The sequence below is a fragment of the Apteryx mantelli genome, chromosome 3, assembly GCF_036417845.1.
Source record: "Apteryx mantelli isolate bAptMan1 chromosome 3, bAptMan1.hap1, whole genome shotgun sequence".
NCBI classification, from domain to species: domain Eukaryota; kingdom Metazoa; phylum Chordata; class Aves; order Apterygiformes; family Apterygidae; genus Apteryx; species Apteryx mantelli.
Genome location: NC_089980.1, coordinates 45148214 through 45175744, shown reverse-complemented (window position 1 = coordinate 45175744; position 27531 = coordinate 45148214). Strand labels below are relative to the sequence as shown.

The 27531-nt window shown below is 49.7% G+C and overlaps 1 protein-coding gene across 6 annotated transcripts; it reads left to right on the top strand.

Moving 5' to 3' along the window:
- The first annotated feature begins 7418 nt into the window (after positions 1-7418).
- Positions 7419-27477, top strand: ABCC10 (ATP binding cassette subfamily C member 10). 6 transcript variants are annotated; one of them, XM_067293239.1, is made up of 22 exons: positions 7419-7442; positions 8437-8633; positions 9591-10959; positions 12168-12395; positions 12642-12798; positions 13499-13638; positions 14101-14180; positions 14329-14500; positions 15500-15598; positions 15831-16020; positions 16433-16510; positions 17152-17343; positions 17784-17919; positions 18338-18533; positions 20241-20584; positions 20741-20910; positions 21214-21374; positions 21799-22052; positions 22388-22533; positions 22988-23085; positions 23284-23396; positions 25500-27477. In XM_067293239.1, the coding sequence occupies exons 2-22, from the start codon at positions 8473-8475 to the stop codon at positions 25633-25635; spliced, it is 4620 nt and encodes a 1539-aa protein (XP_067149340.1). In that variant the 5' UTR covers positions 7419-7442; positions 8437-8472; the 3' UTR covers positions 25636-27477. The 6 variants fall into 6 exon arrangements, with proteins under 6 accessions (XP_067149340.1, XP_067149345.1, XP_067149344.1 ...); XM_067293244.1 differs by lacking the exon at positions 7419-7442 and adding an exon at positions 7821-7868; XM_067293243.1 differs by lacking the exons at positions 7419-7442; positions 22388-22533; positions 22988-23085 and having other exon boundaries at positions 8095-8633; positions 25500-25583.
- Positions 27478-27531: the final 54 nt, after the last annotated feature.

The window sequence follows — 27531 nt, the reverse complement described above, 5'->3', positions numbered from 1 at the left end:
CTGCGCGGGCGCCCCGGCTCCGGTGACCCGGTCCCCCTCCCCCTCCGCCCCCCGCGCGTGCGCGCCGCCGGCCGCCCCGCGCGCTCCCGAGCCGGGCACCCTGCGGCCGGCGGGGGCGGGGTGCGCGGGGCGGGGGGAGGGGGCGGGAGCGTTGCTGGGGGACGCCCGCACAAAATGGCGGCCCCGCGCCCCTGTCACGTGGCCCGCGGGGCCTGCCGGGGCGGCGCGGGGGGCCGGGGGCAGTGGCTGCGGCTGCGGCCGCGCTGTGCTCGGCGGTGCGGGGCTGCGTTTCCTGCCCGCCTCCCCGCTCCCGCTTCGCGGGGTGGATACGCTCGGCCGCTCGCCGGCGGCTGCTCCATCCTGTTTGCCTCCCTCCCTTCCCCCCCCGCTGCGGGGCCCTCGCCAGCAGCCGCCAGCGGAGCCGGGCGGGGGAGCGGGAGCGGGCCGGGCCGCAGCGGCCGGGACGGCCCGAGGTAGCGGGGCGGGGGGGGCCCTCGGTGATGCCTCCCTGGGGCCGAAGGCGCCCGCGGTGAGAGCGGGCCTTGGGCCGAAATCGGGAAAGGGAGGGTTTTGTCTTCCACGCGGGTGTTGCCGTTAAAGAGAAGGGAGTTCAAAAGCAGCCTGGTGGCGCTAGGCCCGTGCCTCTGGTGGGCAGCGCTGGGGAAGGACCGTTTCCCGGGCCTCAGCTCGGCGCTCGCCCGCGCTCGGCCGGGGCGGAGGAGTGAGCGTGGCCGCACTGGTGCGGGCGAAGCGTGAAGCGTTTCTGCTGCTTCGTGCTGGTGGTCATTTACTACGAGGAGGAGGAAAGGTGCTTTCAGCCAGCTGAAGTGGGCCAGCAGCTCGGCAGCTAGCTGTGCCGGTAAAGGAGAGCACACGTTGCCGTGTTCAATCACTGCAGGGAAATGAAGGTTCCAACAGAAATCCCCATTTCCCAAATCCCTGAGCTTTTATATCTTGGTTAGGAACAGAGAACTTTCATGCGTTCCATTTGCATTTTATTGTTGGCAAAATGGCATGTAAGGGTCTGTATTTGAAGAACCAGTCGTTATTTGCAGGCTCTGATCAAATTTTGCCCATGTTCTGGGGGAATATATGTAAGAACATACTGTACCATTTGAAATATATAATTTGGAGCAATAGCAAAAAAGAATGTCAGATGTATGGGTGGGGGGCTATCTGATACTATAATAAAATATCTCTGCTGGGAGTGGTTGGGTAGAACTAACTGCCCCACCTTGACATTTTCTGAATGAGTGCACCAGTACACAGGCTCAGGAAATATGCTCAGCTATGCCAGTCATCAAAACATGTGCAAGCTATATAAAGACTATCTTATTTTCCGTTACCCCTGTCCACTCTTCCCGCTTCTTTCTTAGGTTGATAATGTTCATTAGAGACTTTAATTCGATTATAAGCATTCTGGGATATGAATTTCATCTTTTCATACATTTGGAGATGCCCAGAATACAGGATCTGCTTCTGGTGGGAGCAAAACACAATGGCAGTAGAGGCAGTTAATAATAAATCTTTTCCAGTTAAATACGCTAAGCAACAGGCTTAACTTTTGGAGAGGCACTGAGCTGTGCTTTAGAAGAACTTGATGAGACTGGACAGATGTATATTTGAGGATTTCTCCCCTAATTTTACATTGTAAGTTACTTTCAATTAGTTTATTGGTATAGGGAACATACTATTATCCCAAATACATTCTGTGTCTTCATTAAAAGAAATACCACATTTTCATGCCTCAGTGTCAAGTGCTCAGTTTCACCAACTGAAAAAAGTAAAAACAGCCCAGCAAGAGAGAGAAAATTGACCTGTTTGGTTTTGGACATCTTTTCCATTCTCTTGTTTTCCTTACATAAATTTTTTAAATGGTTTTAAACCACAGTTGGCTTTCAAAAAAAATCAAAGGTAAAAAGTAACAAAGCCAAGAAACCCAGTGAATTCCTTTTCTTTCTGTCAGGGTTTTAAATAAGATGTTATGTGTATAGTACCTAAAAGCTTTGCAAAAGTCCAGAACACCAAAATACTTTCTGACTTTCTTTTTGCCTTGTATCCAGGTTTAAAGATGTCCTGGTGGTTTCTGATGATAAAGTTAAGTGGTGTTTGGAAGCTGAAGGAATCCAGACAGAATCACACAGAATCGCTGAGGTTGGAAGGGACCTCTGGAGATCATCTAGTCCAACCCCCTGCTCAAGCAGGGTCACCTAGAGCATATTGCACAGGATTACGTCCAGGTGTGTTTTGAATATCTCCAGAGAAGGAGACTCCACAACCTCTCTGGGCAACCTGTGCCAGTGCTCTGTCACCCTCACAGTGAAAAAGTATTTCCTCATGTTCAGATGGAATTGTCTGTGTTTCAGTTTGTGCCCGTTGCCTCGCGTCCTGTTGCTGGGCACCACTGAAAAGAGTCTGGTCCCATCCTCTCGACACCCTCCCTTCAGATACTTGTACACATTGATAAGATCTCCTCTACACTACTTAAGACACTACTTACTACACGATCAGAAAGTTTACTAAAACTTCTGTCTGCATGCCAGTAAGAAAACTGCTTATTGGGAAGAATGGTAAACAGAAAACAAAGTATATGCACTATGGCCTTAAAAGAATACAGAAGAGACAAATTCCATTCATCGAAGAGAAATACCTGACTGATTAGTGCTCACTAACAATTTGTAGCACCCTGTCATCTTACTGAGCATCGCTTTATAATCGCAATTTATAAGCCATTCTGCACTAGCTGTAGTGTCATCTTCCAAACACATGCCTTACTGATTAAGTTTGCAGAAGGACTGAGCACCCACAGTGGGATTCAGTTAAAATTAACCCAGAATTGAACACACAAATTTGTCTTGATTTGATATAGAGCAAGCTGAGAACTCTCCGCTCTTTGCAAGAGGAAGTGCTACATTCTGTCTCAGGGATTAAAAAAGTCAGGCAAGGTCCTTACCTGCTTTGCAGAGGTTTTTGAAATGCTGCTGTGACTGATGCTCCAGGCTCTTACAGGACAAAGGAGGTGCCAGTCAGTCAGCTGTGTTACAAATTCAGTTCCCAAACTCTTCTTTGGAATGCCAAACCTCATCTTGGTCAGAGGAACTTACAATTAGCTGCTGCTTGCAGAGATTTTAGCTAATTGGATGATGAGGGCAATGTTGGGGTAATAAGGTGTCTCTGAATTCTTACTAGGCCTGAAGAAAGTCACAGAAGCAAACAATATAAAGAAAGAAAAGAATAGAACAAGAAAAATTAGCAATAGCTGTGTATGAACATGTAAACAAAGTAGACCTGAAGACAATTCAGGTTGGACTGTTAGATGAGAAACAGTACAATCAGAGAAAAACATGAGATCTTACTTATAATTTTTTACCTTCATACATCTGAGTAGAAACGGGATCCAGAGCTATGAAACGACCATGCAGCACTCCCTCTAATGTTAAATTACCAGGTTATTAGTAAGAACAAAGTTGCTTTCTGTGTTTTTATGACAAAATGAGTGTTCTTGTGAGAAGGTGCAGTGAAAGATATTCCACTGTCTTCTGAACTTTGCATTTGTTGTGTCTTCAGATCCAGCCAAAGCAACTAGTTCATGAAACGTTTTGGACTGAGCCATGCAATTGTGCCTTTCTTGCTTACGACGGCATGGAATTTGAGGATGGTTCAGCTGATAGGAGAGCCCTGGCTGGGAGCACAGCAAATGTATCCAAACAGACAATTGCTTTCAGAGACTTTACATATATAATTACAGGGTTGATATTTCTGAATAAGGCTTGTCTAGACTGGCCTCTGTTTCAGTGCAATATTTACTTTTGGCTGGGAAGTGGAATGGGCATACAGCCTACACTCAATCCTCACTCCAAGTCCTGCAAGGGGTATTAAGTAATCTGTTAAAAAATAAACTTAGAAGGAGGGGGCAGTCTCCCTTTGCCAGACTGATTTTCCCCCCTATGGATATTTCAATGTAGACCGTTACAAGACTCTGGATAATAGACAATGAATAAAATCTGGCCTGCATTGGCCTGTGGGGGTGGATTAAGTTAAACCTGATTTTTTATTTCATTTTGACTGCTCTGATTCTTTGATAAATGTCAGGTGTATGATTATTTATAGTGTGCAAGGTATTTTGTAAGCAATACACCCACCAGCCTGTACTCCACATGGCACACATCTTAAATCAGTCAAATACATAGCAGTAAATGTCATAGGCAGCAATGTTCAGGAAGAGGGGAAATAGCAGAAAGGAAGCATGAAGGCAGGAATATTTACTTAGATTCTGGCATTGCTCCTATTTAAATGTACTTATGCAAAACAGGCACCAACGATTTCACATCAGTTATGGTAGACTGGTATTCTCCTGGGATTCCTTTGCTGACACCCTTTGTGTTTCATTTTCCATGTGTGTGTAGATTCACTGTCTGGAGCAAAAAAGTGATCAGTGGCATTTTAAAGCTGTCCATCTTTCAATCCAAATGGAAAAGTTCATGTTCAGAAAGAGAGGTTAGGAGAGGCAAGCAAGCAGAATGCAGCACATTAAAATTGAGGAGAACGCTAGAACACAATGCGGCTGAAATGAAAAAAATTTGAGGAAGATTAGATTGAGGGAGAGAAGGGTGTTCTTCATCCTATTTTCTGAGAACTTCTTTGGTGTCTTATAAAGCCAGGGGAAGCTTTTTCATTTGGAATGAAATAAGTTGTCAAAACCAGGAAATCTGAAGGCTTTATTTGTGTGCAGCTCCAACCTCACACATTCCCTATTTGCTGTCTTGAGAATCTGGTTGTATCATAGCATTTTTTGAAGGGAAGCTTCTTTGAGTGGAGAGGACATAAAACCATATTATGTCTTCTACAGGAAAATGTATTCAGAAACCTTTGAACAGCTTGTGGGAAAAAAAGCAGACTGGCCAAATGAACATAGTGTCCAGTATCAGTAGGCAGCTTAGACATGAAAAGGGAGCCTTTCAACTCTGACACACAGGTTGGGATTACACTCAGGACTGTGAGAAGTCAGAATCCTCAAAGACAACAATTAAACAAGTGTATCAGTTTAGGAAAATGGCTCTATGCCAGGAGATTGATCTGGACCAGAATATAATTTTTTTTCCCTTTTCATGTTAATATTTTATAAGGCGAAAAAGGTTCTCAGTTACGATTAGCAGAGTGAATGCTTCCTTTTTGTTCCTCTTCATAACACAGTCTTCACGCCATTCAGGTCTCTGCCCATCTGAGAGAAAGAGCTGTATCTCAGTTCTGTCTTTGGTCTCCACCTAACAGCTAATTTTCTGATGTGATGGTTATAGACTAGATGAGGCACAAGTACTGAAATCTCCTGTAGAGAGGACAGTGAACACATAAAGCTTGATCCAAAGAAAAAAAAGAATCTTTTTCTTGCATGGCAGAAACAAGATCTGAGAAGAGCTGAGTGTAATGTGCAAAGAGCTTCTACAATCCAGGTGCTGAATAAACTCTTGTGGGATTCTTGCAGGGAGGGCAAATGCCATGATGGGGCTTCTCATACTTTCTCCTTCTTTGTAAACCCATGAGGAAAACCTTTTGGTGGTGCCAGCTACTTGCTACTATGCCTTTCTCTCCTCCTGCTGCTTTCAAGAAAACTATGATTAGAGGCCACTATGGCCTCCAAGCTCTTGCTCTTATCTCTGCTGTCTCACGCTCCCTCAGCCAGATTGCTCTGTTTTCCAGACAGGAATGTTACTGCTACTTTGCTTCTTCAGCACCCCACTGATAACACTTCTCAGCTCAGAGAATGCGTTATTGAATCTCTGAAGAGTTGTGTGTTGAGAGTAAAGTTTGCTACCAGTGAAGAAGTATTCACAGGGATACACTAATTTCCCCTGCAAGAAACACTGCTAAGAGAGGGTTTGGGAAAGTGAAGAATCCAGAGCATCTGCTGTAAAATCACCAGTAACAGCTAAAACTCCCAGAGTGTGTGGTGACTTTACTGCATCCACCTATCATTATATAACAGTCTGGATGGGATAAGGCTGGATGTCCTCTCATGTTCTTGTTGTCTCATCTGACAATGCAACATACTTTTTGTAGTAAAGAACGGGTCTTGTCTTCTGTGGTGCTGCTTGCATGTGTTTATCTGTGTTCCAGACACGTGTAGTCAGTGAGCACAATACAGGTAAAACAGTGGATTTTTTTAGCTTGTGTTATTCAGATGATTGTATTACATTAACATAATGATCTCTTTTGGCTTTATATGGCTGTGACCACATTAGGAGAGCTCTACTGCTTTGGGTATACCCATACATTGTTGGTTAAGTGCTCGTGTGGTAAAATCACCTGCCACAGGCAAAGAATGCTATATCTGTAAAAGCATTTGTATCCATAAAAAACACTTTTGCTGTCTGGGCTGTACCCACCCATGTTGACTTCTGGAAGCACAGCTGTGCATAAATACTCATAGGCCTGGTCAACATAGTTACACTAGAAGTCTGTAGTATGCGTCTGGTGAATGTGAATGAAAAAATGCTCTTGGAGTGCCCAACACTGTGGGCCAAGTTTGATAGGAGAGAGAGGGGAGGGATAAATAAGATCACCATGAAGGAACTAGAGGAATTTGGGGAAAAAAATAATTTGTTCTTGAGGAAAGGACTGGTTTTCAGATTGGTTTTAACAGAATCAGCACATGCTTAGAAGATAAAAGTCTGACCGAGCTGTGCATGTTTAATTTATTTGCTTTTCCTTTTTATCTCAGCCTCCTCTTTTTGACTGAAGTGCTTTGAACTCCCTTGGGTTTGCCATCTACTTGGAAGTTGCATGTCACGTGAAATGCAGTTGAGCTATTTAGAAAGAGATGATGAACTGTTTCAAACCGCGGTGGCTTACCCGCTGCCTCTGCTGTTGACCTTCGCTGGTGCTGCCTGACACTAGCAGCAGGGCCACGGCTGGGGCCTCAGTCGTTCCCATTTCCTGGCAGCCTTTCCTACCTCCTTCCTCCTCTCTAGTAAATAACCTCTTCTCCTGCCGGTTAACTCGCTCAGCATCTCAGAGGGCGCCTCCTTTCGTTGTCTTAACTAACATTTCTGCTGCTGCCAAGCCAGGATTAAATGGATATTTGGGGGGCGGTGGTGGTGGGGGGAATGATGTGGAAAAGGCGAGGACTTTATTACGGTCTTGGGGGAGGGCTGATTTCCAGGTCCAAATCTGCCGGTTTGAGTCGTGCCCCATTTCACTGCCTCCCGGGTGGGGCTAGGCCCCCGGCGTCCCGCTCGGGCCCCCGGGGACCCCCCCGGGACCCTCCCCGGGGACCCTCCCCGGGGACCCCCCAGACCCCCCTAGGTCCGGAAGCCTCTGCCCCCCCCGCCGCGCGCCGAGGCAACGGCTGCAGCGCGTCCTCCCGGCCACCAGGGGGCGCGCGGCCGAGCCCCGCCCCGCGCAGGCCCCGCCCCTCCGCCTCCACCCGCGGGAGGCAAGCCGAGGTACGGCAGGGGACAGGGGTCAAAGTTCGCCGTGCGGGGACTGGCCTGGGGGGGGTCGGTGATGGCACCGGGGCCGCTCGCCGCGGGGGAAGCGGCCCCGGCGGGACGGGGGCGGGATCGCCTCCTGAGGGCCACGTGTTGGCCTCTCCCACCTGCGCCGGGGCGCAGCGAGACGGGTCCCCAGGCTGCGCCTTGGCCGGGGCTTCCCTGCGCCAAGGGCCGGGCAGGCCCCGCGGTGGTGGCGCGGGCCAGGAAGGCAGCCGGGACCTGGGCCGGTGCCGGTGCTCCCGCCCGGCCCTGCTGCTCGGCTCCTGTGTGCTGAGCCTGGCCCCGTGCCAAGCCGGTGGCTCTCAGCCAGTCCCAGGCTGGAGATGGGACTGGCTGGTGGGAACCAATCAATCACTTCTAAAGCCTAAACTATCCCAGGTGCGTTTTGCACCGCAAGGCAGCGTGCAAGGACACAAGTCCTGGTTTCCCTTTCTTACATAGCTCGTAGGTATTGGCTGTGTTTCTGGACAGATACCCCCATTCTCCAGTGTGATCTGGAGGGTGTTTAATGTCACACAGCTTGTTAAATAGCTGTGTTGTGGGAATAGTTGCAAAGGTGGAAATATAATTGATAGGTGTTTATTTAAACAGCTCAAAATATTTTACAGAGGGATATGAGAAAGGCAAATACTTCCTTATGTTAGTATCAAAGGATAAGCTGACCATGAACAAATTTAGACTGGAAAGAAGCAGAAAGTTTCTAATTCCCAAAGCAGTGAGGTCCTGAAGTAGCCTTAGGAGACAAATAACATAATTATTTTAAGCTGGAGCTTGATCGGTTCATAAAGTGGATGATATGATATCAAGTGTGCAACAGTAGGGCCTGTACTGTGTGACCCAGGAAGTCCTTTTTAGTCCTTTGTTCGTTTCTTATCACAGCCCGCCCCTAACTGGGGCTGTACTTTCTTGTTCTCTGCCTCATGTTCTTTTTTCTTTTCTACCCTAGGAGCTCCCATCTGTTGCATTCAACACCCAGCAAAGAATGGAGAACATCCTAGCTGATTTGTGTGGAACCAGCCCAGAAGATCCAGTCCCTGTGTGGATTCATGGCAGTGTTGGCCATTGCTTTAACCAGCTGACATTAAATGTGGCTCCTCATATAATCCTTGCAGTGGTCAGTGCTTGCTTCCTCGGCACTCCAAGGTATGACAGCCAACTTGTCTAGCTCTTGATTATGATACAAGACTGGAGGTGGGGATGGGAAGGCTGGAAATTAGATCCCCTTAATGTACTAAATATGTCACTAGAGAAGGATACAATATTATAATGCTATTACATTTGTCAGCATCTATTCTTATGCAGAGTACTGTGTACAGCTCTGGTCACTCTGTCACAGAAAAGAATCCAGAAAGAGCAGAGAGGGTTAGTGAGAATAAAACCACAGAAAATAATTCAAAAAAAAAAAAAAAAGAATCTCAGTGAACAGGGATTGGGAAGACTGGCAGTATTCTGGGAGAAGGTATAAATCCAAAGTGGTATTATTGGAGACATACATAAGGTAATAAGGGATTCAGAGAAAACAAAAATTATTTTTCTGTTTACCCTCTTCTGGAATTCATAAACATGACAATGTTCACTGATATTGAAAGGCCACAAATACTCAAGCAATAGTCAAATATTTTGTTGGCAATAAACGATGGACTTTCTACACATAGCATCACTGAGACCAATACTGATAAAGATAATCTCTCTAGACAAAATGTCCCAAAAACAAGAAATCAAGGATCAAGGATGTGACACAGGAAATTTGATCATCTGGAATTAAAAGGATAAATATATATTTTTGTTAATCCTCAAACATTGAAATCTGATTTGACCAAAAGATATCACAGGTTGCGAAGAAATTTCTTTACAGAAAGACTATTCTTTGTGTGTTTTCTTGCATCCTTGGTACTGATCAGATAGTAGGATATATTGACCTGATCTAGTTTAATAATGCCTACAGTCTAAAAATGTTTCGAAGCTGGGGAATTGGATCCAAGGAAGTTAAGTAAGAGCAAATGGATAATGGGGGGAAGAGGGGAGGAAGACAGGAGAGTGCTCAGTTGGAAGTGATGGGATTTCTACTGTAAAGCATTTCTTTCCTCTTTCCTCCTCTAGATATGGTGCCGATGTTCCTCACAGGCGAGACTGGAGATACAGAATTGCTGCCTCTTTCATACTTGCTGGCCTCCTCCTTGCTGATATAATCCCAGCCGCCATTTCTCAGCAGGAGCTGGGCCCTGTGTACCTGGAAGTGCTGGCAAGTGGCATTGCTGCACTGACATGGCTCACTCATGGCTTGGCTCTTCTCATGCTCTGCAGGTCAATTCACGGCTCTACCCGGGGCCCTGCAGTGCTGGCTCTCCTCACTCTCTTACCCATACCTTCCCTCATCATCACGCTGGTGTGGTACTGCCAAAATGGGACAGCTTGGTCCCCTGGCCACCCTGCTGTATCCTCCAGGTTCTCCATCCTCTGTCTGCAGCTGGCCTGTCTTCTTCTGTATGTGATTAGCTACCTCTTCCCAGCTGCCAATAGACAAGAATTTCTCTCCATCAATAACTCCTGGCAGCCAGACCCACTCATCTCAGAGCCAGGGATCCCAGCATCTGATTGGCAGGGAGTGGCAGAAGATGGTGAGAGCTGGCTCTCACGCTTCTCCTATGCTTGGATGAACCCTCTTATGAAACGTGGCTACCACTGGATGTTGAACCGGCCACAGGATGTCTATGTGCTTCCTCACCAGCTCCAAGCTGCCAGGGTCTGTGATCGGTTCTACTCCTCCTGGCAGGGGAAGGCAGCTCTGCGCCAAGTAGAGGAGGAGACGGTGTCTCTTACTAGCCCAATCATTGCTGAAGGGGATGGGAGTAGCAATGTCCTGGACAGCTCACCCCTGGCCCAGGAGGGTGTGCGACTCTTTTCAGTGCTTCATTCTGTCTTTGGGCTCCGTTTCTACTCGCTTGGACTTCTCAAGCTGGCTGGCAGCCTGCTGGGTTTCTCAGGCCCCCTGCTTCTGAACCTGCTGGTGAACTTCATGGAGTCACGGCAGGAGCCCCTGAGCCATGGGGTGCTCTACGCCCTTGGGCTCTTTGCTGGCTCCTTCCTGGGCGCTCTCTTGCGGAACCAGTTCAGCTATGAGGTGTACAAGGTGATGCTGATGGTGCGGGCTGCCGTCATCTCTGCCATCTACCGCAAGACTCTGCGTGTTAGCAGCACCAGCCTTGCCCACTTCACTGTGGGGGAAATTGTGAACTTCATGAGCACGGACACTGATAGGTTGGTCAACTTCTGCCCCAGCTTCCACGAGGTGTGGAGCTTGCCCTTCCAGTTTGCCATTACCCTCTACCTCCTCTACCAGCAGGTGGGGGTAGCCTTTCTGGGAGGCCTGGCCTTGGCATTGCTGCTTGTGCCCATAAACAAGGTCATAGCCAACCGCATCATGAAGTGCAACAAGGAGATGCTGAAGCACAAGGACTCGCGGGTCAAGGTGAGGGGCGGCTGGTGACTCTCTGGATTCACTGCTATATGTTTGTCCCTAGAACATTGGCTTTTTGGCCACTTGTGAATCCCAAGTGGGTTGATTGAGTTGCAGTTACTGGGAAAAGTGCCAGAGGGGGACACACACAGAGAAGTGTCTCAGCGTGATGCAGTTTCACCACCCACAAAATAGTGAACCTCTAATGCTTGCCTCGCCTCACTTCCTGAGCAAATTCAGGCTCCCTCCCGGGTACCTTTTGTTTGGGAAACAGTTAAAGTAGGACCCCAATTTCTTTATTTACAGGTGTTTCTATCCTGTTACTCCAGTAATGTTTTCAATCATGAGGTGCCTTGCAATCTGGACAAAGGCAATGATCATGATCATAATGGTTTTATATCACTCCAGTTTGGCACCCTCAGTCATCTTTTCCTCTGCTTTCTGCATATTTGCAATGCCATCTCTTTCCTTGCCTCATGTCAAACATTTGATGCCAACCTTAGAGCCTAGTGTCTTTGATGTGAGGGGACAGCATTTTCAGTCACTATTTCTGCCACGCTTTGTAAGTATAAAACATAAATCAGCTCTGTGGCAGACCCATTTGTCACTTTTAACAGAAGACACATCTAGTTGTATGGGGTATCACAAGACTGATTTGCTGAGTGAACTCTCTCTTGTCAGATTTCTTTCATGTCAGGCACAGACACATCTCAGCTTGCTCTGCACATGCTGACCTGAGAGCAGGAATGAGAGGGGAACATGCTGCAGGGATACCTGAGCTGCTGGATGTGAGCCAGCTTGGCTGTGGACGGAGACTAGCTGTATCATGGCAGCACTGGGCCCAAGAATCAGGGCTTATTATCTCACATAATGTCAGGCCAACATGGGTAAATGGTGTCCAGGCTGGAGGTACTAAGTCCACGTGTCCCTGCACCTATGTTGCGTATACTTCAGTTGGAAAGTAGTGTAATATTTTACCTCTTCCTGAACCTTACAAAGCACAAGTAGCTGAGCAAGCTGGTGGAATGAGGGAGAGCAAAGTTCCCAGCAGCTGCCACTTGAATTTATGTCTTTGTTATCAAGAAATGATTCCTGGAATCTCTAGCTGGGCCCTTAGCAGGAGGGACCTGCGAACCTGGTCCTGGCTGAGATGCCTAGGTGGCCTTTGATGTGTTAGGCAGGTGGCAGCTGCTCTATATGCTTTTCCTCTTTGCCTGCAGCTGATGACTGAGTTCCTGTGTGGCATTCGTGTGATCAAGTTCTACGCTTGGGAGCAGCACTTTGGCACCAGGATAAATGCCTGCCGGGCTAAAGAGCTGCAGAAGTTGAGAGCCATCAAGTACTTGGATGCTGTGTGTGTGTATCTGTGGGCAGCACTGCCCGTTGTTGTCTCCATTGTCATCTTCATCACCTATGTCCTTTTGGGTCACCAGCTTACTGCCACCAAGGTGAGTGGACAGAGAGATCCCAAGTGACAGCGCTGCTCACTGTAGGTAGCAAGGAGGGCTTCAACCTTGTCCCATGCAGAGGAGCATCCACAGTGAGGCTGCAGGCTGAGGGATGTTCTCTGGGAAATTAATTCAGTCTGTGTCTCCCCTGACCCCTTCAGGCTCTCACTGGTGGAACTGTTTGGAGGATACAAGGTGCAAGGGAGGTACTACCTCTAATTTGTTGTTGTTTCCATACCCACACAGGTATTCACAGCGTTGGCCCTCATAGGGATGCTCATTCTCCCCCTCAACAGCTTCCCATGGGTGTTGAATGGGACCTTGGAAGCCAAAGTTTCTCTGGATCGAATCCAGCGCTTCCTTGAACTCACAGACCAGGACCTGGAGGCTTATTATGCTCTAGGTAATGGAGAAGGATGCTGCTGGGCTTCGGACCTTGAGCAGGGAGAATTCAGAGCACAGAGCTGTGGTATGGGGCAGAGGGGTAATACCACAGGGCAGCTGACTGTCACCTCATGGTTCAGGACATTCAGTTGTCAGAGGCAGAGTGAAGGCATTCGATTTCTATGGAAAGCAGGAGATAAGACTATAGCATTGCTCTTTACCAAACATAGGCTGTCGCTTGTCTCCATTGAGCCCTGCCATCAGTGTCCCCTTAGAAAAAGCTGTTCTGTCCTCTGTCCAAAGCTCCTCTGACACTGAAGCCATTGACAGCCTTGGTTTACTCTGGCGGAAAGGCTTGGGTGGGTGCCCCTCTCCTGACCCATCACTGCTGCCTTTGCCTGTTGCCAGCTCCCTGTGATTCTTTCATCTTCAGCAATAAGAAAAGCAGGTTATTCTTGCAGTGTCTCCCAAAGAGCCAGCAGGTCACCATGTGTGTCCAGTGGGAGTTGGAGATAGGTGAGTTTGAGGAAGGGAGGAAAAGTTTAAGGGCAAACCAATGGGCAAGTGCCTTAGCCTGTGTCTGGGTCCAGGACATCATGGCTGTGCCCTATCCATGTCTCCTCCATTTGGGAACGAAACTGATGGCACTTGTGATGCCAGCCCCTTGTCACTCTCTGACTTTCCCAGGGTAGTGCAACACTGCTGCTTTTCCCTTGCAGACAGCCCTTCAGGTCCTGCTTCTGCTATGGAGATGCGGGGAGCAGCCTTCTCCTGGGCACCAGTCAAGGAGGAAAGCACCAAGCAGTCTTCATCCACAGGCCCTCTGCAGCTGCACATTGAGAACCTGGCAGTGACGAAGGTGAGCAGAAGTGCAGGGAGTAACGAAGAAAGATGGCACTAGAGGAGCCAAATAATGGAGCAGGGTCAGCCTGTTTTCCTTGTCTTTTGAGCCATTTGTCAAAATCTTCTCTTGGCCAAGATGCACAGGGCATGTGTCACATCTCTCAGAGCTGCAGGGCACTGGAGGAGATCCTGGCATGGCTCCCTCTGCTTCCCACCACTGCTGTAGGAGAGGAAGGGACTGAGAACATAGCTGGGTTCCAGGGTGACTCAGTGGTTGTTAATACTCCTTGCAGACTTGTGTCCTGCCATATCAGGGATCTGGTTTACTCAGCAACTGTGCCTGGCTCTGCTGCTGGACCTTTGAGATCTAGTTCAGGACAGCAGTCATCTTCCTTAAAAGCTATGTGTGGCTCAAGAAATCTGGGCAGGCTGCCCTGTATTAGTGCAACAGGTTGCTTCTTTTGACTTCCCTCTGCAGGGGATGCTCCTGGGGGTTGTTGGGAAGGTCGGCTCTGGCAAGAGCTCTCTGCTTGCAGCCATTACTGGAGAACTTATTAAGTAAGTAGCCAAAAGACCCCTCCCTGTCTAGTCCCTGCACTCCATGACAGGCAAGGACTGTCAAGTGCTACCCCTATCTGTAGGCCGTTTTGGTTTGCCAACAGTTCTCCTTTGCTCCCTTTTCCACCCACCTTTGGTGCTCTTGCAGGCAAGGTGGACAAGTGTATGTCTGTGACCTGGAGCAAGGATTTGGACTGGCCACACAGGAGCCTTGGATCCAGTTTACCAGTGTCCGTGAGAATATCCTCTTTGGGAAGGAATATGATGCCAGGTTGTATGAGAAGGTGGTGGAAGCCTGTGCCCTCTCCAAGGACCTGGATGTGAGTGCTTGAACCTTAATTCTTTCTGGGCCTCCTTGGTCAACTTTTGCATCCAGACTGAGCCTCAGTGGGAGCAGTTCTCATCCTTGCAGACTTGAGCCAAGTCTGACTTACCTTTGCAACATCCCAAACACACAGCTTTGCTGTGATTACCAGTCACAGACCGTGCCTGGTCCCACTGTTCTTTTAGGTGCAAAGTCACTCTGGTAGCACCTTGGATGGTTTCATCTCCCGCCGATTCAAAAGCTCTCGATCCCAGTTAAAGGAGATGTTCTTGCAGAGCTGATGACTGCCAGGTGTTGCAGGCAGAACCTATCGGCAGCTGATGCTCTTTTCAGTCAGAGAGCACTTTCTTAGGATCTGGAGAGGCTAAGTCTATGGTTGTCCCATCGGTAAGGCATGTATTATAGGTTTGAAGCTCATGGCTGTGGTAGCTAGTGAACCTGGTAGGAAGCCAGCCTTCCTCTTCTAGTTTATAACCTGGGGTCAGATTTTCTGAAGTGCCAAGCACTAGGAGCTCATGTTTGCTTCAGCAGGAATTATGAGTACTCTATAAAGACATTTATTTGAGAATTTGTAGACTATATCTATACTAATAAATTGAGAGGGAAATGTTTCCAGATACTGAAACTCAATTGTCTATACTGTTAAACTGTTTGGATGGTCCCTGGCATGGTTTTTGTTCCGGCACAGCTATTGCTCTCCCCCAAAATTTCCGGGCACAATTTAGTACTCATCTCAGACCAGAAGTTATTTCCAACAGGCAGTTCAAGTGTGGCCATCCTATTCTGGAGGGTAAGAGAGTTTAGTGGCATAAATATGGCCAAGCTTTCCAGTTGTCTGCAGAACCAGAATATGGACCATTGCATAGTTTAATTTATTGATAAGATGTCACCCTAAGGAATTATTGCCAGAGGCAGGAGAGGGACCCAGAGTTCTGATTTTGAGTCCCCAGTAGCATCCTGTCCCTTTTAAAATGGATTTTTTTGAATGTTTCAGATCTTACCAGCAGGTGACCAGACAGAAGTTGGTGAGAATGGTGTGACACTCAGTGGGGGACAGAAGGCTCGAATAGCCCTTGCCAGAGCTGTTTACCAGGTAAACAGGAAAGTGGCTGTGCTGTGGCAGATGGCACCCAACGTCAAGTCAGATATAAAGAAGTTGGAAGCACCCAGCTGTGCACTGTGCTCTGGCAGCCTGTCTTGAACCACCTCATGCTGGACCAAGGTGCTGGTGGTGTGCCATGCCGAAGCACTTGCACCTTTCTATCCAGCACTGCCTGCTAGGGCAAGGCCGGGAACTGTATCCTTGTCTCATCTTTCCTTCTCAGGAGAAAGAGCTTTACCTCCTTGATGATCCCCTGGCAGCTGTTGATGCAGATGTAGCTAACCATCTTATGCAGAAATGCATTCTGGGAGTTCTCAAACACAAGACAAGGATCCTTTGCACCCACAGGACGGAGTTTTTGGAGAAAGCCGATGCCTTATTGTTGATGGACAATGGCAGGATAGTCAGGACAGGTACACTGGCTGTCTTCTGAGGCTTCTGCATGTGCCTGTTTGCCAGTCCTGGAATGGCATGAGCAGGGATGACTATAAGGGAGTGGGATTAACTGGGGGATCCAGGGAAGGAAAAAGAGCTTGAGGACAGTGCATGTAGGTAGAGAAGACAGAGTGGAAAGGAATATGCAGATGTACATATAAAGCAGGATGGCCCTAGAGAGGGTGAGTTGATAAGGCATAATGCCATGGCAGAACATGTGAAGCAGAACCTTTAAGGATGCAGGTGCCGTGAGAGAAAATAGGTAAGGCTGTGAGAGAAAGTAGGTGATGTAATGAGAGAACAAACTGGGCCATTTCATAGAAAAAGGCTGCGAGTAGCTGGCATCTCTTCCTCAGGGGCTCTGAAGCATTTGCATTTCTCTCTTTGCAGGAACGCCAGCTGAGATCCTGCCACTTGTGGAAGCTTTCCCCAAGTTCAAGGACATGGACAAGAGGTGGAAGGATAAAGGTCAATACCTGGCAAGCTTGAGGGCGGCTGGGGCAGTGCAGCTCAGGTTAAACATCCAGACAAAGCCTGTTGCTCTTACTGAGTCTCTGAACAAGAATTGAGGACAGTTGCCTTAAGAGGGGCTTAAGGAGAAGAGTGAGCAATGGCTGTGAAGTGCAATAGAGAGAAAGGAAATGCTGGCCAGATATCACTTGCTTCCTTCCCACCTGCACCCTCTTGCTGTTTGCTTCTTTTTGTTTGGCAGAAATAGTCTACAAGAACAATTCTGGAGAGAGTATGAGGGCATCTCCCAGTCCTCTGAGCTTTGCGGGAATCACATGTGCTAAGAGGGAGGAAGCATACCTATTGGCTGGTGGCCTCAGAACAGTGCTCCCACTGCCCTGCTCTGCGATGGCAGTGCTGATCTGTGGGTAGTATGTGCATAGGGGAAGAGGAGGCCCAGGTATCAGGTACTGGCCAAGATCAGTGTTTGATTCTTCTCTCCTACCGCAGTGCAGATCTGGATGAAAGTCTGCTTGAAAGGGAAGGGAGGAGGGAAGAAAAGCCTCCCCCATAGCCTACGCTTGCTCTGTTTGCATCAAGGAGCAGCTGTGGAAGGAATTTGTGTTGCACTGACCTTGCTTTTGCCTCCATATCCACAGCCCCCGATGAGCAGGACCAAGAGGGCACCATAGAGACAGAGGCAGAAGAATTGACCCAAAACAATCACCTTCTCAGCCAGGAGGAGGAGAAGAAAGAAGGAGCGGTAGCTTTTCAGGTGTACAAGGCATACTGGCTGGCAGTGGGCAGCTGCTTGGCGTTATCCATCCTCTTTTCCCTGCTCCTGATGCAAGGTGAGGCAGTGGCCCAGTAACACGTCTCTCTTTGGACCTTCCTCCCTTGTTCCCTGACTGTGTGCAGAGCCCATGGGAAAGAAAGGGGGCTGGAGTTTAATCACTCTTGCTGCAGCAGGAAAACTCCTTTCTTCTTTTTCCCCAAACTCAAGTAGCACAGATGGAAAGGGGGCATATGTGGGAGCAGGCGCTGGCCTCCACTTTGCTGCTGCAGTTTTACGACCGTGTGTGTTCCTCTTAGCAGTGCCCTGTCAATGCTGCAGCTCACAGCAGTTCCCTTGCTCCTGCTGCTATGCCAGTGGAGAATGAGGGCAGAGGAAGACTAGCCTGACTGAGATGATAACAAAAATTCCCCAGCTGCTTCCCTTCCTACTTTTCTGCTTCATATTTGCTGATTCAAAGGTTGAATCCCTCCATATGCATTCTGTCTCTCTCTGCAGCGTCTAGAAATATCTCGGATTGGTGGCTGTCACACTGGATCTCCAGCATGTCCCAGACAGCAAATACTTCTGTGATGGTCTGCTCAGCTCCCCTTCCTTCCCCGCAACTGCTGCTCTTCTCCTTTGCTGGACTTGTGTAAGTGAATGTTGGCCAGGAGATGCCAAAGGGAGCCAGAAGCACTGTCCGGTTTTGTCCTTCAGTGCATCTTCTGTGAAGATCCTTGTTGGGAGCAGGGATAAACTGACCACTCTGCTGCATGGGGTCTGTGTGGCTGCTTTGAGAAAGAAAGATAAATGAAATCCTTGGCCAGAGAGGGAACTGATGAGGTGCCTATGGGGCTTGTAACCTGGAGCTGATGAAAGACCCCTGGCTGCCTACTGATTGAAGGAATGTGTTTGTCCCAGTGTGTCAAGGGGGTGGTCTCTCACAGGAGTATCAGGCTGAAGTATCCTGGTTTCCCCTTGAGTCTGTCCCTGAGTTCTGACCCCCATCTGTGAGTTTACTGTCTCAGGAACCCTGACAGATTCCTGGTCTTCCTTCTTCTGTGTTCCAGGTTCCCCATTCAAGCTCTGGACACAGCCACAGTCACTTCCAATGGTTCACTGGATGTGACTTTCTATCTAACAGTTTATGGGAGCATTGCAGGGGCCAACTCCCTCTTCACCATTCTGCGGGCCTTCCTCTTTGCTTATGGCACTATCCGTGCTGCCACTGTCATTCACAGCCGGCTGCTCCAGCGGGTTATGAAGGTAATGGTCAGAAAAGTCAGGACAGGCTGGGACCCCTTGCAAGTCTCTCTGCCCTGATATTATTCTCCTACTGGGGATTAAGCATTTGAGATGTGAATTAGGGTTTTCACTGGTGTTAGCTGATGAGTTTAAGGATATAACATTAAGGCTTAAGCTGTAACCTTTCCAACACCCATTCTAGAGATGGGTTACAAAATGCTGTTAGAGCCCTAAATTTCATTTGGCAATCCCCAGCTCAGGACTGAGAACACCACGATACCATTACCAAGCCCTGTGGTGAGACTCTGGGTCACTTGAGGCTGATAAAGTGTGGTTCATTGTGAATTCAAGAAGTATCAAGATTTAGGGCCAGTGTTCCATGAACATTGGGCTGTAGGGCTGATGATGTGCAAGTGGAGGGGTACTTTGCTCTAAGGGTAAGCATAAGATGAGTGTCATGATTTGGTCTGTTTGGGGGCTCCTGACTTCTGCTTACTGGGGGAATAACAGGAATCACCAAGTTAGTTAATATTGGCACAGGCATTGCCCAGTAAATTGTCCATAGAGGTGACGTTGGATGTGGTGACAGCTTACAGCGTCAGTTCAGGAGAGTCCCTGAAATTACTTTAGGACTTGTAATGGCATCTACCAAAATGGGAGGTTTCATCCTCACAGCAAGTGTCATCCCTAAACCTGGCAAAAGTTAGGGAAACCAGGATCTGATGGGATGTTGTTAAGGTATGTTTAGCGTTGATTCCAGTATGTTGTAGGTTGTACGGAGAATCAGGGCCACCTGAAGCCAGTAAGTTAAGGTTCAGAAAATACCTCACAGGCTGGCACTAGCATAGTGAATTGGCTGTGTTTAGGGTGTAGGCTAGCAGAATTCCTTAGGCTATGGTTGTTATTAGGGTAAAGGATCAAGGAAGTTTTTGGAGCACAAGGGGCCACCAAGCTGGGAGTCAAAATGGGCCCTGTAGAGCTTGCTCCATCCATGTCAGGGTGGCTTATATCTATTCACTATTAGGCTTAGAGATATAGCCAAGGTGAGGGCCAGTTTGATCAAAGAAGCTTTTGTAGGATCATAGACTCGGATCTAGATGAGATTGGAAGGAGTCATCAGGCAAGATTTAGGGCTGGTGCTGGCATATGCCAGATAACTTTCCTTAGGATTGGGACTTTGTTGGGTCCTCAGCCTAGGGTTAGGATTAGAGGGTTAGGATTAGAAACTAAGATTAGAGAATTAGAGATTAGGATTAGAGTATCGTCTCACTGGCTACCAATGGTCCAGTATGGGATCCACGTGAATCATCAGATTAGTTTTTGGGCTAGCATAGTAGTGTGACATTCCCTATATTAGCTCTAAGCGTGATCTAGGGAGGGACCCTTGGGCACAGAGGTTAGAATTTACATTGAGATTTAAGGGTATGGACTAGGTTGGCAGTATCATAACTTTATGGCTGCCATCTTGGTACCTGTAAGCCATTCTCCACAGAAGGGCTCCTTCCTTTTACCACGAGAGCTGCCTGAGTTGTAAACAACTCAGCAAGTGGATGCTGGCTTTGAGGTGTGAGATCTTTTTCCCAGCAGAGGAAGTGGTGGGACTGGAGTGGCCGCCCCACTGTGGACCTTCCTTGCTCTGCTCAGCTCTGCATCTCCAGGGCACTGCTCTGTGGTTGGGCCCCGCTGCAACCCACTGTGGCTCTTATTTTCTTGTTCCCTTGTTGCCAGGCTACAGTGACCTTCTTTGACACCACACCAACAGGCCGGATCCTGAACCGTTTCTCTTCAGACCTGTACTGCGTGGATGACAGCTTGCCATTTATCCTCAACATCTTCCTGGCCAACATGTATGGGCTCCTGGGCATGCTGGTGATGATCACCTATGGCCTCCCTTGGATTGGTCTGGTCTTACTCCCTCTGGCTGCCCTCTACTTCTCCATCCAGCGCTATTACCGGCGCACGTCCAGGGAGCTCAAGCGCCTTTACAGCCTCACCCTCTCCCCCATCTACACTCACTTCTCAGAGACCCTCTCAGGGCTGAGCAGCATCAGAGCCATGCGGGCAACACACAGGTGAGTGCAAGGAACCAGCACTCAGCCAGAGCTTTGACTGTTTATAGACCAGAGTCATGGGACTGGTTAGAGTGTCAGGAACATCCCTGGCCTGGGGCAATGTGGGCAGTGGTGGGGTGCGCAGCCCAGTGTGAACATCCGTTATGTGCCTGCCAGGTTTGAGGTGGAGAATCAGCTGCGTCTGGAGCAAAACCAACGCTGCCTCTTTGCCAGCAACACAGCGATGCAGTGGCTGGACATCCGCTTGCAGATGATCGGGGTTACTGTGGTTACTGCTATCGCAGGAATTGCCATCATCCAGCACCAGAAGCAACTAGCAAATCCAGGTGGGCTGCCAGGGAGTGCTCTATTCCCACCCCACGGCTGTGGCCCAAGGGTGCCTCCCCTCCTAGTTCAGAGCTGCACCATCTCCCTATGCCGGGGGGAGCCAGAGCTCATGCTCACTGTCCCCCTGCAACTCACCCCCAGAACTGTGCTTCAGCTCCTGTCCCTCCTCCTGTATGTCCCCATCCCAGAATGGGATTCCACACTCCAGAATGGTGACTCCTTCCTTGTCTCTTTGTCCTGCCACCAAGATCTCGGATCCTTCCCTGCCAGTAACATGCCTGTTTATGCTTTTGTCGTCTCAGGACTTGTGGGTCTGGCACTCTCGTACGCCTTGTCTGTCACAAACCTGCTCTCAGGCCTCATTTCCAGCTTCACTATGACAGAAACCATGATGGTGAGCATGGAGCGGACAGAGGAATACACCACAGACGTCCCCATAGAGCCCCAGGATAAACTGGTCCAGGTAAAAGCTAAAATATGCTCTCAGAGACTGGCCTGTTTCCCATCCTCTGGCTCTGTGCCCTGCACTTACCTCCTGGCAGAGATCACGGGGTTCCAGTGAATGGGTGGAGGGCCCTCACCCACAGAAACTCCCTTGATAATTCATCTTTTGCCAGTACTTCCCTTGAGGGGATGAATCTCAGGAAGGAGTTGGTGAAGACTGGAACAATGGGAAGGGGGAGAAGAGCAGAAGGGGCACTGGGGCGGAGCTGTCAGAGAAAAGCAAGCCTAGGAAGGAGCTGGAGATGGAGCTGGGCTGTGAGTGGAGTCTGTTCAAGGGCCAAGAAACCAGCCAAAAGGGTGGACAGGGCTTGGCTGGGGGGCAGGTGGGACTGACACTGACAGTGGGTCACAGTCACGGTCTATCTTGCCCTGGCCCCTGTTAGGTTGCTGCTGACTGGCCAAGCCAGGGGTACGTGGAGTTCCAAGATGTAGTCCTGATGTACCGAGCAGGCCTGCCCAATGTGCTCGATGGAGTGAGCTTCACTATTTATCCTGGAGAGAAGGTGGGGATTGTGGGTCGCACAGGATCTGGAAAATCAACCCTTTTCTTGGCGCTCTTCCGCATGCTGGAGCTGAAAGCAGGGCGGATTCTCCTGGACGGTGTCGACAGCCGGCTGGTGGGCTTGAAAGACCTGAGGTATGGAGGGCTGAGCAGATAGGGTGGGCAGCTGAGGGGGGCACGGAGTAAGAGAGCTGCCAGTGGCTGGATGCTGAGGGGCGGAGTGAGGGGAAAAACGTTTTTGCTGTTTGGGCACCCTCTTGTCAGGTTGTGGCAGCTTCTTACGAGTTGCTCTGTTATTTCTGAGCAGTTGTGCTAAGGGTCCAAGACTGAATATATGACCCATGCTTTGTCTCTGTGCATCTAAGACATGCAGCAAGCCAAGACACCTCACCCCAGAAAAACAGGCCTTTGCTTTTCTTTGCTTTCTGCTGAACCCACCCCATGAGCCCTCAGTTCTCCTATGCTTGCAGGTCCAGGCTGGCCATCATCCCCCAGGATCCATTTCTGTTTAGTGGCTCAATTCGAGAGAACCTGGACCCCCAGGGACAACAGACAGACTCTGAGCTGTACCAGGTGCTAGAGCAGTGCCACCTGCGGGATGTGGTTACTCAGATGGGTGAGTCTGAGCCCAGCATGAAGACACTGGCAAATCCTGGTACACGTAGAGGGGAGGTGGCCTCAGCTCAGGCAGGAGCTGGGGAGAAGGGGCTAGACAGATGCAGTAAGGAATTGATAGGTGAGGCCCCACTAGGACCATGGTGGAACAGGTCAGTGAGACCCCCAGGACATTTCCTAAGATTTCATAGCAAGAGGCTGACAGGTGATGGATCAGATGGGCAGGGCCTGGCAAGATCTTGTTGATGAGACCAGGCCCCAGCGAGCGCTGGAGCAGAGCCGGAGAGACACCCCATCCCCCTGGTTCTAGTGGAGCATTGCATCTCAGTGCCAGATGTTGTTTGCATCTGAGTGATTGGGGTTTTCACTGCTATTGGGAAAAATTCAGACTGGAGGAGCTGTTTGGGGCCTGACACACAGCCTAGTGGGTGACTGCTGAGCTTGCATCCCTGCAGGTGGATTGGACAGCGAGCTGGGAGAGAGAGGGAAGAGTCTGTCTGTGGGACAGAGGCAGCTGGTGTGTCTGGCCAGAGCCCTCCTGACACAGGCCAAGGTCAGTGCCATGTCTTCGTCAGTGCAAGGGAGAGGGTGGGCTACTGATAGTGGTGCTAGCACAGTGGGGCAGGGTACTCTGGAGTTTGGGAGTGCTGGGAATGGGTGACCAGTGCTATCTTGTCAGGTTGTCCCTAAGATGGGAACAGGGTCTTCCCTATCATGTTTGGGAGCTCCCTTCACCTTCTGTCCCTGATAGGTGTTGTGCATTGATGAGGCCACAGCCAGCGTGGATCAGAAAACAGACCAGGTGCTGCAGCAGACCATCCGCCAGCGCTTCGCTGACAAAACGGTTTTGACAATTGCTCACAGGTACAGCAGGACCAGCATGCTGTGCTTGAACTCACCCCACCACAGCATTGCTCTCTCACTGGGAGTGATGGCTGTGCCTGCCATGCCTGCACTTTGAGCTGAGCAGGGAGGTCTCTGTGATGAGGCTTTTCAAGTGCAAAAGGCTGGAACTTGTCTGGTTTATTAACCACTGGGTGCTGGAACAACTGGATGTGAAAATGTTGTACCCAGAAGCTGGGGGACAGCAAAGGGCTAAGTCAATATACCGCATCCTATGGTAGATGGCTCACTGGGCCCTGCCTTCTGGGACCAGGGGGTGAATCAACTCTTGTGATTCTGCCAAATAGGACAAGGAGCAATGGAGAAATACCATACAGAAAGGAGCAAAGAGGATGCCCAGGTGGAGCAGGTGTCTCTAGCTCAGTAGAGGGCACTGCAGGACAGCTAGAGGAGAAGAGCTGCAGCCATCTCCTTGCCAGCGGAGCAGATTACTTGATAATTGTTTTTCAACACTCTGAGCTTTGGTCCTGGCTGGCACCTCCCGCTGGCAGGCTAGACATTGCCCAGACAGGACAGGTCAGCACTGCTTGCCCCAGAGCTGACAGATTAAATTTAAGAGTAGGGGCACTAGATGGTTACAGGCAGAGGTAGGAGGACAAAACATGGATACTGTGGATACTGGGAAGGGATGGGTCAGCATTAGGCAGTCATCTGCCCAGAGTGCTCCCATTGTTGCCTGGTGAATGAGAGTTTGGAAGAGGTAATGCAGTAGTTTGGAGGGTGTTTTTGAGGGTGTTGCTTCCCAGCACAAAGGGTACCACAAAAATAAAAATCAAACAAGCAGGTGGCAGGGGCTGGTGTCCTGCTATGCAGAAGTGGGAGTGACAGATGATGGGCAGGGTGGACTGGGCCTTGCAAGTGAAATGAGGGGCTCGTGCTCAATAAATTAGATAGCAGGTAGCCAGGAGAGATGTGAGGGGAAGGGAATGTGGTTCGTGCACTAGGGAGATTAGAGTGCAGAAACAGAGTGTAAAGGAAGGTAAATGCTCTGTGGGCTGAGCTGTGGTAGGGAGGACAGGTCTTTGATGGAGGAGCAATTAGGAGAACCAGAAGAGGAAGGAGTAACAGAAGGCAAGGCAGCAAGACTGGGTCAAAGATGGTCCCAGACCCTCTTCCACTGGATGAAGGGAGACAGGAGAGACCGGTATGGGAGGAAAAGTGGTGACAGAGTTGGTTTGTACCTGTGGATCTCCCAAGCCATTCAGCATCAGGTGAGCCGTTAACTGGATGGGTGAAATCTAGGACTGAAAGTGACCCAATACTTGTGCTGTGCCCCTCCAGGTCACTTTCAGTGCTGCAGCCTGGCACTGTTCTGGGGGCAAATGAGTAACCAGAGAACTGAACCCCATGGGGCTTTCACTTGCTTAAATCCTGTGCTGTGACTTCCCTCTGACCTGCAGTTTCTTAGGGCTGTTTTTGCTCACCGAACAGTGCACAACTGCACAAAGATGTTACTGCTGCCCTATCCTCCCTCCCTGTGGCCGGAGATTGCAGCCCTGCTAGTGGTGGTGGGGGGAGTGACAGAACAGGGTGCCTCGGTGTGTGCAGCAGGTGCTGTAGTTGTCAGTCTGGCATACTACAAACCCACTGGTGGTGGCAGCATAAGCAAAGATGCTGGACTGCTAGAGGACGATGGCTGATGCTCAAGTCCCTTTCTGCCACCCTCAGGAGGTGAGGTGCTATCAGTACCTGCCTTCCACAGGTGAGGAAATGGAGGGGCAAACAGAAGAGACTCAATTAGTCTGCTGTGGGGACAGAAACATCTTGTGCTGTCCCAGGGTCAGCGGCACCCTGATCTCTCCCTTTCATTCCCCACAAAGCTGCCCTCTGTTCCCCTCACACCCTGTTGTGTCCAGCTACTGGGAGGCATCGCTGTGCTCTCCCAGTGTTGTTCAGGGGTGGGCAGAGGCTCCCTGGGAAGCTGGACTGCAGGGTGTCCCTGAGGGCACAGGGAGAAGCTCCATGCCAGGCATGTCTTGGGCGGCCCCTTCACTGCAGGGGAAGCAGTATCCGGTGTTCCTCCTCAGCTCCATCAGCATGCGTCCTGGTGTTTTCTGTCCATAGGCTGAACACTATCTTGGACTCGGACCGCGTGCTAGTGATGCAGGCTGGGAGGGTGGCAGAGCTGGACTCACCTGCCCGCCTAAGTAAGAAGGACGGCTCCTTGTTCCAACGACTCCTGCACAGTGGACAGCAGTGACCACCCAGAGGACAGCCAGACCCCTGGCTTTCCTTTCCTGACCCCTTTCCTCTTGCCTCAGTCCCAGTTCCCTCTTTGCAGGGCCAGGAGCTGCTGAGATGAGAGAAGTGTTTGTTCCCCATTAGTAGGGAAAATGGGGACTGGTGTCTAGGGACATGCTAGCTTGGCTGGTGGGATGCTGCTCCTCACCGAGGCTCCCTTTTGAGATTACAGAGGGTTTATCTTCTGCTTCTAAACACAGAGGGTTTATCTTCTACTAAGTGGAGAAGCAGCAACTCCTAGTTTGAGACTTCGTCTCACATGTGCAATTTAAAATAAAGTGGGAACACCGTTGTGAAACTCTGTTGTTCATCTGTGTCCCTGTCCTCTTTGGCTCCCAGACCTAAGCTTCCTTGTGAGTTACAGGAGTGGTGCCCTCTCTGCACAAAGACACCCTTGCCTGCACCCTAGTGCTTTCAGGGTGCACCAACCACTCCCAGAAGGCTGCACCAAGGGACCCTGCTCCTCTTCCTCCACCTCCCACTGGAGAAGGCCTTTCCCCTGAAGGGCCAGAATACAATTACATTACAGGTCTCTAGGCTGGTTTAAGTCAAGACCACTTTTTCAAGGAATCTCTCATCCCTCCACCTCCTTATCTTCACTTCCTCCCAGCTGCACAAAACCCACAGCTTCTTTCAGTTTTAGGATCAGCTTGCTCTTCCTATCAGAGCCCTTGGTTTCACTCTTGGGCCTTTCCTTTTCTCCCTGACACTCTGAAGCTATTCCAGGCAGGTACACACCCTTGCTATGCTGTCCTGGCACATGTCCCTCTTCTTCCCCTCGGGCTGCAGGAGCCATCTCTGCTCCCTGAAGCTATGACCTTCTTTGATTAGTGATTAATAACCTTGCTCCTCAATCCAAACAGCCTTACCACTCCTTTCTTGGACTGGTAAGGCCAAAGAGACCTCTGAAGGCCTCTGAAGCTCTCCCAGCAGTGCAGCTCCAGGGCAGGGAAGTAGAAGGGTTCCAGACAGCAAAAGGTTTATGGTGATGTGGGCCAGAGCATGGAGCAGAATGACTACCCTGCCAGGACCTGGGTGGAGATACTGAAAACTCGACAAGCAGCTGAGCAACCTGATCTAATTGGATATGCTGAGAATGGGAGGTTGAACTAGATGATGACTTCCAGAGGTCCCTTCCAGCCTAAATTAATTTATAATTCTCTGATGCACTTGTTCTGGGCTTGTATTTGTTTTATTTGATAAAGGTACATCATCCGTGTATTAAAAAAATAATCTTTCTGATGAAGCCCCAATCCTCTCTCTCAGGTCTCCCTCCTGGCTGGGTGCTAATTCCTCTGCCCAGTCTCTTTGCACACCATCTTGAACCCTGCACAGCAACCCTACAGGCCAGTAGTTGGGGGGGGGGGTTGTTTTTGTTTTTGTTTTTTTAGAGAGATCCACTGATTAGCCCTCCATGCCCATGGGAAAGCACAGAAAATCCTGGCCCTGGCAGGGAGACTCTGCTGCACGTTGGACCAGAACAAGCGGGAGCTGACCTAGTATAAAGGGTGACCTGGTCATCTACTGCCTTTTAGCCATGCTTCGGTAATAGCAGAGGAGGCAGTGCCACATCTGCTTCCCAAGGTCATCCCAGGCTCTGGAGCCCATCCTCGCATCCACTGCAGGGAGCTTAGCCTTTGCTTGTATGGAGAAATGCTACAATGGCTGATTTGAGGTTAGTCCTGCCAGTATGCCTTGGAGTGACTGGGAAGGGAAATGAGGCTCTGGATCCTGTGTTGCTCCTGAACCAGTCCCCAGCACATCTCCAGCCTTGTCCATCTCCAATTTCACCTGTGAGAGCATGTGAGAAGGACCAGCTCAGGTCCTGAGGACCCCAGAGGAGAATGGGCCCTGC

What these genes read in the sequence shown, in the direction of transcription:
- ABCC10 (XM_067293239.1), top strand. Translation starts at nt 8,473, where the DNA reads ATGGAGAACATCCTAGCTGATTTGTGTGGAACCAGCCCAGAAGATCCA. An exon ending in ACAAGGACTCGCGGGTCAAG is followed by an intron (nt 10,960 to 12,167) that starts GTGAGGGGCGGC and finishes CTTTGCCTGCAG; the next exon opens with CTGATGACTGAGTTCCTGTG. An exon ending in GTTTTGACAATTGCTCACAG is followed by an intron (nt 23,397 to 25,499) that starts GTACAGCAGGAC and finishes TTCTGTCCATAG; the next exon opens with GCTGAACACTATCTTGGACT.